This window comes from Mustela nivalis, assembly GCF_964662115.1.
Source record: "Mustela nivalis genome assembly, chromosome: 10".
NCBI classification, from domain to species: Eukaryota; Metazoa; Chordata; class Mammalia; order Carnivora; family Mustelidae; genus Mustela; species Mustela nivalis.
Genome location: NC_139029.1, coordinates 49,804,553 through 49,819,896, shown reverse-complemented (window position 1 = coordinate 49,819,896; position 15,344 = coordinate 49,804,553). Strand labels below are relative to the sequence as shown.

The following is a 15,344-nucleotide window of genomic DNA, read 5'->3' as shown; positions in this document are numbered from 1 at the left end:
GCTTAGATTTAAAACATCACTAAACAGTTAACACATAGCTTTCTGTTAGACTATCTCAGAATATTACTATAATAACATACCAAAATCTAGAGAATAAAACAATGCTCCAAAGTAAAACATACACACACAACCTTACTGATATCCCCATACTTTCTTCTATAATCAATATTATAAATTCATATATGTCTTTGATTGAAACTGATAACCTTATTATAGTAAAACAACATCACAGTTAGACTTTGCAGTTCAAAATGGTTGAGCTGACCTCTCACATTTACCTCCACTCCTTCCTGAGATCCCCCTAAAGTGACAGGGAATTTTATTTCTTTATTTTTAATTTTTTAAAAGATTTTATTTATTTGACAGAGGGAGACAGCAGGAGAGAGCACAAGCAGAGGGAATAGCAGGCAAAGGCAGAGGGAGAAACAGGCGCCCCACAGAGCAGGGAACCCAATGTGGGGCTCAATCCCAAAAGCAGACATGTAACCAACTGAACAACCCAGGCACCCAGATGGGGAATTTTTAAAAGTAAATATTCACAGCTGTAAAGAGAGCAGGAAGATGAGTTACAACAGATGAAGATTTCAACACATTTTCAGAAGACAGAGGACACGGAGCATAAATAAAATAGGACAGAAGAAGCCAGAGCTTAGAAAATGCAGAGAAAGGCTGAGCAAGCAAGGAGCCAATGCACTCTGCAAGCCCCTAGAGAACTCAAGAAACACCAAGTAGGTTAGAGTGCTTGAGTAACATGTTGAAAAGAAAACAGGAGGATTAAATGAAAATGCCTACATGGAGGCATTTTCCTTACTCCTACCCCACCTTGCTCCTATGCAGAGGTTATTTAGGAACCAAATATTTACCCCCCAGGCAACAGAAGAAGGAATATTTCTCCAAAAACATGGAATTAACTATCCAGGACAGATAGTGTAGAAGCGAACACCAGCACTTTAAGTGTAAATTAAAATCTCCACATTCTGACACTTACGGAGCCTAAATGTTCTGGCCAGCTCCCTGCCCACTTACCCTACAGTGGGCCAAATACACAGAGAACTCACATGCTACTTTTTCTTCTGCCTTATTCTTTTTTTTTTTTTAAGGTTTTTTTTTTTTTATTATTATTTATTTGACAGAAATCACAAGCAGGCAAAGAGGCAGGCAGAGAGAGAGAGGAGGAAGCAGGCTCCCCGCCAAGCAGAGAGCCCGATGCGGAACTCGATCCCAGGACCCTGAGACCATGACCTGAGCCGAAGGCAGAGGCTCAACCTGAGCCACCCAGGTCCCCCTTTCTTCTGCCTTATTCTTAAATAAGAATAGATACATTAGGATCAAACAGACATTTTAGAAAAACCTGTAACAAGAAAAAAAAACCCAAAATGAAAAGGGGAAAAAAACTGACCTTAGAAGAATGGAAATAATTCAGGGAATAGTAGAAAAAGAGTAAATTTAAATTTAAGATAGGATTAATTAAAAAATGAGATTTAATAGATGTATTAGAGATAAAGTCATGATAATCTAAACCATAAAACAAAAGATAAAGAGATGCTCAAGGGGGCGCCTGGGTGGCTCAGTGGGTTAAGCCGCTGCCTTCGGCTCAGGTCATGATCTCAGGGTCCTGGGATCGAGTCCCGCATCGGGCTCTCTGCTCAGCGGGGAGCCTGCTTCCCTCTCTCTTTCTCTGCCTGCCTCTCCATCTACTTGTGATTTCTCTGTCAAATAAATAAATAAAATCTTTAAAATAAAAAAGATAAAATTAAAAAATTACAAAAAAGAGATGCTCAAGACGGAGGTGAAGGGGTGCCTGGATGGCTCTAACAGTTGAGTGGCAGATGCTTGATTCTGACTCAGGTGGTGATCTCAGGGTTGGAGATCAAGCCCCACAAAAAGCTCCATGCTCAGTGGAGGATCTGCTTAGGATTCTCTGGTTTCTCTAGATTCTCCCTCTGCCTCTCCCCCCACTCAAATGCACACACTGATAAATGAGTAAATCTTATTTTAAATCTTAAAAAAAAAAGAGGTGAAAACTCTAACATCTGTCTAATAAACTCAAGAAAGAGTAAAGTGAGAAAATCATTGAAGAAAATACAGAATTTCCCAGAACTGAAGAACATGAATCTTCAAAAAGAATGACTCACAGAGTATCCAAAACAACTGTTGCAAACCCATGCCTAAACAAATCACTGTTAAATTTCAGAGCCCAAAAGGTAAAAAAATAGTAACAGCAGCAGCAGTAACAAAAGATAATAATAGCAATAAATAACTCATATAGAGCTTAGTATCTCCCAGGTACTATTTTCTTTATGTATAATATTTCACTTAATTCTCAAAACAAGCATACAGGGGCACCTGGGTGGCTCATTTAGTTAAGTGTCTGCCTTCGGCTCAGGTTATGATCCCGGGGTCCTGGAATCAAGCCCCGAAACGGGCTCCCTTCTCTGTGGGGAGTCTGCTTCTCCCTCTCCATCTGCCCCTTCCCCTGCTTGTGGTCTCTCTCTCAAATAAATAAAGTCTTTAAAAAAAAAAAAAAAAAAAGCATACAAAGTGGGGCACCTGGCTGGTTCAGTCAAAAGAAAATTGATTCTTGATCTCAGGACTGTGAGTTCAAGCCCCACATTGGGCACAGAGATTACTTAAATAAATCAATAAGTAAACATTTTTAAAAAACATACAAAGGGTAATTATTATCCCTGTGTAACAAATGAAGAAAGTACACAGTGGTTAAAAAAATGTGTCCCCACAAAATGACAAAAATCCCAAAAGCTTGAAGACTTTGATTTTAAACACAGAGGAAATCCACTACAAATTCACCAGAAGGGTTAAAATGAAAATGACTGACAGTTGGTGAAGATGAGCATCTGGAAATCCTACCTTGTTTCTAATGGCAGTGTGACTGGTATAACATGCTTGAAAATAATTTGAGAATATCTGAAATTAAACGTGCACACCTGGGGCACCTGAGTGAATCAGTCAGTTAAATGTCTGGTTCTAGATTTCAGCTCAGGTCATGATCTCAGGGTTGTGAGATCAAGCCCTGCGTCAGGCTCCACACTGGGCGCAGAGCCTGATTAAGATTCTCTCTCTCTCTCCCCCTCTGCCCCTCCTCACCTGGCTCCCTCTCTTAAAAAAAAAATAAATAAATAAACATGTGCACACCCTATAACGCAGCAATTCTATTCATAAAAAATATATTTAGGAGGTGCCTGGGTGGCTCAGTGGGTGCCTTCAGCTCAGGTCATGATCCCGGGGTCCTAGGATTGAGCCCCGCATCGGGCTCTCTGCTCAGCAGGGAGCCTGCTTTCTTCTTTCACTGCCTGCCTCTCTGCCTACTTGTGATCTCTGTCTGTCAAATAAATAAATAAAATCTTAAAAAATCTATATACATATATAGATATATATTTAGGGCACCTAGGCGGCTCTGTCAGTTAAGCATCTGATCCTTTATATCAACTCAGGTCTTGATCTCAGGGTTGTGAGTTCAACCCTGTGTTAGGCTCCAAAAGAAAAAAAAATTTTAAAAATGTATGTAATGGGTACAAAGAGACATGTACAAGAATGTTCATAGCAGCATACTCATCATAGCCAAATCCTGGAAACAATCCAAATGGCTCTCAGTAATAGAATTATGTGTGTTCATTCAATGGAGTATAGAGCAAAAATACCAACACAAAGGAATACCTAATATGTTGTCTCTCTTATATAAAATCCAGAAAAGGAAGAAAACAAACTATAAGATTAGCAGTTAGTATGTGGCTATCTTTGGAAAAGGAAGAGAAAAGTACTTGGGAGTTGTACAAGTGTAGATTTATACAAGCAATGTTTTGTTGTTGTTGTTGTTTTAAAACAGATAATAGTATGTCAATGCACTGAGCCATACAATTACATTTTGTGTGCTCTTCTATGTGACTGTTATATTTCAAAATAAATATAGTTTTAAAAATCTTGTAAACAACTTTTTTCTTTATATCAGTGTTCCTGATATTACCAGAGTACCAGATGGCCATGATCCCAACATGCAAAACAAACAAACAAAAAAGTCAACTTGGAAAGTGGACAAAATAAAAACTCTGATTTAAATCTTTTCTAAGTCCTTTGACAAATACACATATTAAATTTGTTGCTGTGGGTTATGTCTTTTTTTTTTCCTTTGGGGACAGATGGGGACAGACAGTAACAGTTAACACAAGAGAAGACAAACTGGAGAGCCATGTCCAGATTTTATCAACTTTCCTCTATGATTTCCTCTAAGAATGTTCCTTCAAAAAGTTACACACAGAGGTGCCTGCATGGCTCAGTGGGTTAAGCCTCTGCCTTCAGCTCAGTCACGATCTCAGGGGCCTGGGATCGAGCCTCACATCGGGCTCCCTGCTCAGGGAGCCTGCTTCCCCCCCCTCTCTGCCTGCCTCTCTGCCTACTTGTGATCTCTCTCTGTCAAATAAATAAATAAAATTAAAAAAAAAAAAAAAAAAGCTACACACATAAAATCCACATAGATTATAATTATTCAATTTTAGTTCCCCAAAGCTTGCAGTTACCACCATCTGTAAAAGAAACATCTTGGTTTCAAACTGGAAACTGATTGTTTTCCTTTTATCAGTGTCAGATAACATTTACAAAAGAGAGAAGATTGTGATACCTCTTTTTAATTAGGAGAGCATAACCATACTTGGCACTCTTTTTCCAACTCTTTAGAAGAGCTAATCCATGACCCACATTTTGTTCCCAAGCTAAAGGATGTAAAACAGCAATTCTACTTCCAATAAATCTGTACTTTACCCTTAAAGTAAAAGCCTGATGAAGAGATTCTTTTATATTGTTGTGAAAAATAGTTCATATAAGCAAGTGCCCTAGCAAATAAGACATTACTATGTTACTTAACATTATACACACTAAGCCCAGATTTCAAAATACACAGCTGACTTCATTTCTAAATTAGTAAAGGATACTGAAAATGTCCATAGTCGATAAGAATAAGGCCTGGATACAGCAATATGCATAATACATTAGCAATCTGTAAAGAAAAATATTGTGAAAAAGCAAAGTAGTGTTACTCGAATCAAACAGGGTAAAACTGCTGTTTGATTTAACAGAGCAAATTTCCCCTCTCACCTTCTATTTATCAAAATATTCCTTTTTACAAAACAATTTTCTAAATACTAAAGTTTTCATGGAGTTGACACAGAATACTTCAGTAAAAAGGAAATAAAAAGTCACTAAAAGGTATTTGTCAGAGAAAGCACTTTTAGGTACACAGATCAAAGAAGTTAATCTAATGATTGACCAGTATAAAATGATCCAAAGGAATATCAGTTAAATGGGAATAAGAGAATATACAATGACATATCAAAATGCCTTCCCATTTAGTCATTCTCAAAACCAATTCAAAATTCATTTACCAGTAAAGCCATAATAAATTCAGCATGCTATGTAATTCAGCAGTACATAATTTCTTAAATTCAATGCATCTTATTACTAGAGTAGAACATTAAAATTATTAGTCTAAGGCAAGTTGATGTTTTCTAAATGAAAATTAATTGACAAAAGAATCACTGCTCTACAATAGTCTATTGCCCAAAGCATGGCTTCTATATGCTCTATACTTTAATAGTTAAGTCAATAAAATATTTCAGAGATGATACTTCAGGTTGCTTTAAAACTTACCTTTTTCTTGGTTGAGATTTCTTTTAAACAACAACAGTATAAAATCACTGCAGGTATATAAATCAGCAAATCAGCAATTAACACTGAAAAAACAAGTAAATCATTTTAAACATGAGTCTGTTTGGATTTACAACAACCTATTAAGTGCTGTCCTCCCCGCTCCAACCTCGAGTGGGAATTCTGTTAACAGAAGGCTCTCTCACCCACTCTGGACAAGGCCTTTACATCCAGCCGGAAAGTCCAGTCCCTTCACCTATGCCTAATTTCAATTACTATGGTGCTACAATTATGATTAAGAGTTTCTTAATTTTCTCTAACAAATTCACACATTAAATCAATTAGATGTATTCAAAATTGATTCCTCTTTGCTCTGAGACTTAAAAATTAAATATACTCAAAGAAAAGGAAAACAGCATTTTTTAGGATCTGTATATCCCAAATTATCTGGTATGAAATCTGGCAAATCACCTATGAATTCTTTTTAAATGTTAATATTTATAAAAACTTCATAAATTTGCTAATTAATGCATATAAAGAGCTTGACAGACCGAGGCAAGGAGGAAACTGAAAAAAAGTTTAAAATAAAAAAATACAATTCATAACTTGGGATGTTCAGTCCTTTTAGAACAAAGAATATCAAATACATTAAGTTCTTCAACAGTACACCATAGCTATCCAAAGAGCCTATTTTTTTTTTGTTCCACACTAACTATAGTGTCCAGAATAATGTAAATGACAGTAAACTGTCAGTTTTAGATGCACGCAATCCTTTTTAGCTGTAGAGGCCACATTTAAGATGACAATGACAAAATGGAATATATTCAAAGGAGTAAAACCAGAGGCCTCAAGCCATAATCACATTCAACAAGCTGGTCAATCTGAAAAATAGTTAATGTATCTAAGAATATTTAACCTGGAGAAGAGGTGACTTCAAATGTCTTCTTCTACGTAGCCCAAGGAAAGAGAACCTAAAGTGATGAGTGGAGGTATAAGGTAAGAAGGAAATGTTTAGGGGTGCATAGGTGGCTCGGTCAGTTGGGCGACTGACTCTTGGTTTCCAGCTGGGTCGTGGTCTTGAGGTCATGAGATCAAGCCCTAAGTTGGGCTCCATGCTGGGCATGGAGTCTGCATGGGATTCTTTCTCCCTCTCTTTTTTGCCCCTCCCGCTCATGCATACTCTCTTTCAAAATAAATAAATCTTTAAAAAAGAAAATTAAAAAAAATGAAAGAAATGTTTAATGACTAGGATTCTCTGAAAATAGAACAGACTGTTTCTAAAGGTTGTGAGTTCCCTGCAGATACAGGTATTGGTTCAGAAGTTAAATAATCTTCCAATGAATATGCAGTTCAGAAAGGATTAACACACTAAGAAGGAAAGGAGAGTGGTATGGCAGAGGGAATGACAGGAAGATGATCTCTTGGGTCTGGGGATTCCATGACTGGATGAATGATAAAGAGAACAAACTCTGAGTAAATTTAGACTAATTAAGGAAAAGGTGGAGAGGAGCATTAACATCGAAGTCATGCAAACCTTTTTAAAAAATTGGGGGCAGGGGCAGACCTGGATGGCTCAGTTGGTTGAGCATCTACCTTTGGCTCAAGTCATGATCCGGGGGTCTAGAGACTGAGCCGCGCATTGGATTCCCTGCTCAGCAGGGAGTCTGCTTTTCCTCTGCCACTTACCCCACTCTCCTGCTCTCTCTCACTCTCTCAAATAAATAAATAAAATCTTAAAAAAAAGAAGAGAGTCCAACTCTTGATTTCAGCTCAGGTCATGATCTCAGGGTCCTGAGATGGAGCCCTGCATCAGGCTCCACGATCAGCTGGGAGTTTGCTTGAGATTCTCTCTCCCTCTCCCTCTGCTTCTTCCCCTGCTCACACTTTCTCTCTCTGAAATAAATAAATAAATCTTTAAAAAATTAAGAAATCGGGGGGACTGGGCTGGCTCAGTCACAGAAGCACACAATTCTTGATCTCAGGATGGTGAGTTTGAGCCCCACATTAGGCACAGAGCTTACTTAAATAAGTAAGATTGAAACAAAAAAGTTTTTAAAGAAATCTAATCATTTTACTTTCAAAATCTTAGAACACCCACACAATAGATGTTCAATAAACATTTGCTGAATGGACTGTTTAATTTAGCAAAAATGCACAGCAATACCAAAAAAAAAAAAAAAAAAAATGCACAGCAGTACAATGTATGGGTTATAACCAGAAGGTTAACTTTAAGAAAAACGCGAAAGGGATGTGGAATTAAGGTATTAAAGCAGCAGCTAAACAACTAAAACTTCAGTATATGTCTATCTGACCTCAGGTAAACTATTAGCATCACTCAACTGTGCCTCCACCTCCTCAGATTAAAGTAAGGATAATAATAGTATTTACCTCATTTGGGTATTGAAAGAATTGAGATAATAGGAAGGGAAAGTACACAGAAAGAAACCATTCTATTCTTTTATCTTTAGCTTACATAAACATTTGGTCATGTATTATACATATATATGTATACATATAGCCATACAATATTAAAAGTCAGTAAGAACAATAACAGGACTTTATATCAGTTTGCCCAAATTTTTTAAAAAAATCAAAATCTGATTTAGAAAACCAAGACCTTATTGCTCTTTTACCTGTGGTGCGCATAAAAAGCTTATGTGCCTGACTTTCATATCCACGTGATGAATGGAGAGCAATCCAGTCTGGATTAATGAACTTGGCGCTGAAAATCAAAGCATATATACATATACAGTATTACTTATCATTCTTAGCAATAACGACACTGAGGACATATTAATTTATCTCAAGAAGTGGCCATTGCTCTTACAAAGTGAGAAAGACAAGGCTTAAGCTTTATTTTTTTTATTTCATCATGTGAAACTGACTAAAACTATAAGACAGGGTCTACCTCACTTGTCTTCCAACAAAACCATGTAACATGTCATAAAAAGCCTTACCTTCACAATTTCAGTGTGAAAACAATCTGATGTGTCACATTTCATTTCATTCATTCATTCATTTACTTATTTGATTTATCCTTTGGTTACTACTAAAGGATCACGTTTATAATTCAGTTATAACAGCTGGAAATAATAAATAGCTACTAATTACAAATCCTTGCATAAAACTGAACATAGTACTAAAGATAAGTTTTCAACCATATTACATTACTCTGAACACTGCAAAATATAACTGATAATCATGAACTTTAAAACTTATTTTTAAGCCAGGAAGCTAATTTTTACAAAATATAAATAGTCTATTCCAGAAAAAAAAGCTTTGCTATACACAACTAACCATATTAGATATATTTGTCAGTGTCCATGTATAATTGGTAGAATCTTATCTTCAAAACAAAGATAGATTTTTACATTTCTTTCTAGCCTGTCCTCCAAAGAAATTATGGAAATGTTTAAACTTTGATGGTTAACTTACTTACAACCCAACTGCAAAGGTATAGTGCCTTATTTATTTATTTATTTTTTAAGATTTTTATTTATCTATTTGACAGAAGGAATGAGAGAGCACAACCAGGGGAAGAAGCAGGCAGAGGGAGGAGCCCGATGTGGGACTCAATGCCAGGACCCAAGCATCATAACCTGAGCTAAAGGCAGACACCCAACTGAATGAGCCACCCAGGCACCCCAGGTATAATGCTTTATAAACCACAATACAAAAGTAGATACGAACAATCTGTTCTCTCTATTCAGCCAAGCCAGATTACACTGTTCCTTACTAAACCTGCTAAGGGCATAAATATGTAATTAAAGAAAAAAACTGGGGCACCTGAGTGGCTCAGTTGGTTAGGCAACCAACTCCTGATTTTGGCTCACCTTACAATTTCAGGGTCATGGGGTTGAGTCCCATATCAGGCTCCAGCTGGAGCCTTGTAGGAATCTCTCTCCCTCTTCCTATGTCCCTCCCTCACTTGCACACCCCCCCAAAAATTAAAAAAAAAAGTAAGAAAGACTTACACATATGCACATAAAAGACTATGATAGGCCGTAAGAGGAGGATAATCCAATCCCCAATACTGTAAATTGTTATCACTACTGTTAAAATACCTGGAAAAAAAAAGCAATATTCCATTAATCAATATTCAAGAAATAGACTTAAAATTTAACATCTAATATAATTAAAATGAAAAAATATGTTATGCAAGGTCAAAAGAGCAAGTAAATAATTTATTGTCTAAACCAAGACACTCTTGAGAGTAAAAGAGGAAGTTATTAATAATTAAGCCATAATAAGACATGTAAACCAAGATTGCTCCAAAGAAACTGGAACTTACTGTCTCTCTATTAATAGAATAAATTGATGATTAACATATATACAACAAAAAAATATGCAACAAAAACAGATAATTCACTTCTGATAATCTAACAAATTAGAGAAACAATATAAAAATCACAATTTAAGAAAATAAAATTATCAGTAACAAAGAACACACAGATTTGATTTATAAAAAGAGAAATACCAAAAAAAAAAAAAAAAAACAAAAAACAACAGAGAGAGAAATATCTAATGGAACAGGTAGAGGTGTTCTTTGGGGTTTTTTTTTAGGATTTTTAAGTAATCTCTATACCCAAGATGGGGCTCAAACTCACAACCCCAGGATCAAGAGTCACATCCTCTACCCACTGAGAGAGCTAGGCACCCCAGAACAGGCAGACTTTCAATAAGACATTCAAAACAATTTAACCAATTTATGAGAGCTTACTATATGCAAGGTTCTGTGAACTGGGAAGACAACTGGGTCTAACATCTATAAATTAAGACTCCTGCAGTTGGCCAGAATGGGAAGGCATGATATACAACAACTATGACTGAAGAAATGAAAACTAAGCTTACAGAAATATATTCCTTAATTATATATCCTTTATAACTAAGATGCTTCTTCTATCCAACTTACTTTCTCAGTCCTAAGAATAATCTACAGTAATGGAGAGCAAACTATATAACCCACAAATTATGAATGCTCATAACCTGTTTCAAATGGGTCACGATTTTTTGGTGTCACAATCTCTTTATTTGGGAGAGGAAGAAAATTTAATTTTCTTTTAAATTAACACTCAATCTCATTAAATAAACTATTGTTCATCTTCAGAAGGTCTGCTTTGTTGAGTCATATAAATTGTAGGTTTTTATGGAAGGAATGGGAGGTAATAAAATGATCAAGCCATGCTATAAGAGACTGGTCTATTACAGTATGTACCATCTGGTGGCAATTGTCCACTCCAGGAACAACATCCATGTGAACCACCCTACATCCTATATCTGGCTGGAACATGAAGCCAGGAGACAGTGAATCCGAGAATTCCCCAGGTTAGTTGGAGCCCCTTTTGATAGCCTGAATCTGGGAAACTGGGCCAGGCCAAGAGCCAAGACCAGAGGACTCAATTCTCTGGTGTCCTCTGAAGATAGGCACCAATTGTGTTATTTCCAAATTCACCTTATTAGCAGGCACAGGGGCATTAAGTTTTATTGCATCAACCTTACAGAGCTGTTGAAGGACTGGGTTAAATACATAAAGCTGTTAAATCGTTGCCTGACACACGGCAAATACACAACAGTAGTTCTAATTGCCTATTAGCCACAAAATTACTAGAATGGATCTAGCAATGGAAAACCACTCTGACCAATATAATTTCATTTGGTTTTCTGTTTCTTATAAGACAAAAGCTATTTGGGGGCATGTGGGTGGTTCAGTGGGGTAAGCCTCTGCCTTCGGCTCAGGTCATGATCTCAGAGTCCTAGGATCAAGCCCCGCCTCAGTCTCTCTGCTCAGCAGGGATCCTGCTTCCCCCACCCACTCTCTGCCTTCCTCTCTGTCTACTTGTGATCTCTTTCTCTGTCAAATAAATAAATAAAATCTTTTAAAGAAGATAAAAATAAATTAAAAATTTTTTTAAAGACAAAAGCTATTTTTTGTTTACTTTAACCTTTAGCTATTCTGGAGATAAGTAAAAGAGGCACTGACAGCAAAGATATATACTAACAATAAAGTCACTAGTTGAACTGGGAAGAAAGAATGACAGGGATAACAACCCTCATGGAAAAAGTAGCTTTAAAATGTTTTACATAGGGTGCCTGGGTGGCTCAGTCAGTTAAGTGTCTGCCTTTGGCTCAGACCATGATCGGGGGTCCTGGTATGCAGCCCCTTGTCAGGCTCCCTGCTCAGCGGGGAGTGTGGTTCTTCCCCTCCCTCTACCCTTCTCCCTGCTCTCGCTCTCTTGCATTCCTCTCTCTCTCAAATAAATAAATAAAATATTTTAAAAATAAAAAAAATGTTTCAAGTAAAGCTGCAAAATCTACCAGTAAAAACAAAGCAACTAGTTAATTCTTCTGCTTTATGTATTTTGAAAATATCTGACAAATTGTATAAATGCTATCAATATGCTGAAATGTATTTTCCCAACATATTCCCACATAATCTCAGCAGATGTTTTGTCAGAAAAAATCTAGCTGCCATATGAATTATGAAATTATACTCGAGTGTTATCATTAACTTCAAGATATAATTTTTTCTAATATACAACCCACAGTCATGGGTATTTTTGCTTTTAAAAAAATATATTTTAGGACACCTGGACGGTTCAGTGAGTAAATCCTCTGCTTTCGGCTCACATCATGGTCTCAGGGTCCTGGGATCCAGCCCCACATTGGGCTCTCTGCTCAGCAGGGAGCCTGTTTCCCCTCCTCTCTCTCTCTGCCTGCCTCTCTGCCTACTTGTGATCTCTCTCTGTCAAATCTTATTAAAAAAATATTTTAAAGTGATATAGTTTCAAACTCACAGAAGAGTTTTAACAATAGTTCAAAGAACTTCTGTACAACAAAATGTAAATTTTTTAAAAGAAAAAAGACACAAGAAAAGTTCACATACATACACAAACAAATGAAAAATTACTAAAACATAGAATGCTGTTATAGAGACAGACTTTAAGGTCATCACCATGACCCCATCTCCTGTTGTTCAGACCCCTGAGCATGTACAATCCCCTCCCCTTGAGTGTGGGCATAACCTATGACTTGCTTGTAACCAAGAGAATATGGCAAAGGTGACAGAGGTCACTCTTGAACTTATGTTTTACGTGTACGTACGATTCCATCTTGTTTGCAAGTATGCTAGGGAGACTCCTTCCACTGGCTTTGAAGAGGCAAGCTGTCATGTTTTAGTAAGTGACCATACTGGAGAAGCCACATGGCAAAAAACTGCAGGTAAACTCAGGAGCTGAGAGTAGCTTCTAACAAGAAAATGAAGCCCCAAGTCTTACAGATGCAAGAAAATTCATTCTGCCAACAGCCAGGGGTACCTTGTAAATGGTTGCTTCCGCAATTGAACCTCTGAGAAGACTAGAGCTCCGGCTAACAAGTGGATAGCATGCAGCCTTCTGAGGCCCTGAGCAGATTATCCAGCTAAGACATGCCTAGACTTTTGACCTAAAAAATATCTGTGTGATAAAAAAAATACATGTTTAGGGACACCTGGGTAGCTCAGTCACTTAAGTCTCTGCCTTTAGCTCAGGTCATGATCCCAGGGTTCTAGAATCGAGTCCCCTAACGAGCTCCTTGCTCAGCAGGGAGGCTGCTTCTCCCTCTGCCCCTCCTCCTGCTTATGCATGTGTGCACTCTTTCTCTCTCTCTCTGATAAATAAACAAATAAAATCTCCCAAAAAAGAAGAAATACATGTTTAAGTAATTACCATTTGTGTTCATTTGTTAACACATCAAAGAAAATACACAGTGGTCTTTCCTTATCCACAATTCACTTTCTATGATTTCAGTTACCCGTGGTCAACAGCAGTCTGCAAGCAGGTTGTCCTGATGTAACCTCAGGAGTCAGTAGCTTAATACTGTATCACAATGCCTAAGTCATTCACCTCACTTCATCTCATCACATAGACATTTTATCATCTCACATCATCACAAGAAGAAAAGTGAGTACAAACCAATAAGGTATTTTGAGAGAGAGAAACACATTCATGTAACTTCTATTATACTACACTGTTATAAATATTCTATTTTAGTTATTATTTATCTTTTACTCTGCTTATTTATCAATTAAATGTTATCATTGGTACAAACATATAGGAAAAAACATAGCCTATAGGGTTTGGTGTTATCCATAGTTTCAGGAATCCCCTGGGAGTATTGGAGCTTATGCCCCACGGGTAATGGGGGACTATTTTAACTTTATTTAAAAATCACATGAATTATCATAAAAAAGATCAGCAACCCAACATAAACAAGGAAAAAAGATATGAATATGCAAATTGGAAAAGAAATATGTTGGTCGGGAAATATATTAAAAGATGTTCAATGTCACAAGTACTCAAGGAAATGGAAATTTTAAAAGTCTGGTATTATTAAGTGTTGATAAATGTATGTGGATATTCTGATATTGGTATCCATTAAAACTACTTCAGAGATTCCACTACTAAGAATGTACCTAGAAAAAACATGTACACAGGGACAATATACTTTATTTAATCATTCCCCTATGAAGAGATATTTTAGAGTATTTCAGGTTTCTCATAACTATAAACAATGCTGAAATAAACAGCCATGCCTCCAATTCTCTTGATTTATAAAACTCTGAGCCAACCATTTCTTTTTAAATAATGATTGCTTTAAATGTGGGAAAGATTTTGCTCCTTGACAACAAGAAAGGTAGAAAAAAGGTATTCCTATTATTCTTGCCTTGAACATGGTTGTATAAAGTTACAATGCTTGTAGCCTGAGCGGTCATCTACTGACCATGGAGTGAGTATACTCAGGATGAAAAGCCAACATGCCAAGAAGAAAGAATGGCAGAGAGAAAAGAATGGAAAAGACTGAGTCCTGGATTGTTATTACTGGGCCACTTAACCAGCATTCCAATGACCTACTTCTTGAGATAACTGAATTAGTTTACTGCCTAAGCTACTATTACTCAAGTTTCCTATTACTTGATGCCAAAAGTGCTCCTGACTGTACACATAAGGAATTTTCATTATAAAATATATCATAAGATTAAAGAAATAAGTTCTATTTTCCTTCTTACAATAATAGACAATGAATAAATAATAGAAGTTTTCTTTTAATTTAGAATTATCAAAACTAAATTAACACGACCAATCCTGATACCATATTTTAAACAACTATGTCACTTGGAGAGAGTTTTGACTAATTATACTACAGCTTACTCTCTAGGTAAAAAGAGAAAGACTTCACTCTTTAAAAACTGAAGTAAAATAAATCAAGAAATCACACCATTCAAACATGAATCTGAAACAGATCAGTTTCTCTTAGAATTGCCAGGTGTACATTTTTGGCTTTTCTAGTCTATCTACTCATAAAGAGAAAATTTCTGACATTTATTATACTAAATCGTATTTCTTAGATTTCTTATGAACTTTCCACGATCGACTAATGATAAATCATAGTTCTTTATACCATATGTCTCCGTTTCAGAGCCTACCATTTAGGATTCTCATGCTACACACTGCTTAATAAAGATTTCAACACCATAAAATTTACCACCACGATTACCTCAGATATTTCATAATATTTAAGACTCACAGATCATAGTTAATACTGAATCACATAATTACATCTCAGGTATACATTTCTGATTTTTAACAAAGAAAAAGAATGAAAATGTATACATATTGCCAACTCTTGATTATCTGGGCCAAAGTAGGAAACAT

General features: G+C 36.5%; 1 protein-coding gene across 1 annotated transcript in view; it reads right to left on the bottom strand.

Annotated features, from left to right (window-relative positions):
* ALG6 (ALG6 alpha-1,3-glucosyltransferase) overlaps positions 1-15,344 on the bottom strand; it is a 62,685-nt gene that overhangs the window by 23,495 nt on the left and 23,846 nt on the right. Inside the window, exons 4-7 of the mRNA XM_082687873.1 lie at positions 9,630-9,719; positions 8,289-8,377; positions 5,659-5,741; positions 4,944-5,008 (exon numbers count right to left, since the gene is read on the bottom strand). Of these exons, the coding sequence (XP_082543999.1) occupies positions 4,944-5,008; positions 5,659-5,741; positions 8,289-8,377; positions 9,630-9,719 (327 nt within the window). The remainder of the gene's footprint in view (positions 1-4,943; positions 5,009-5,658; positions 5,742-8,288; positions 8,378-9,629; positions 9,720-15,344) is intronic.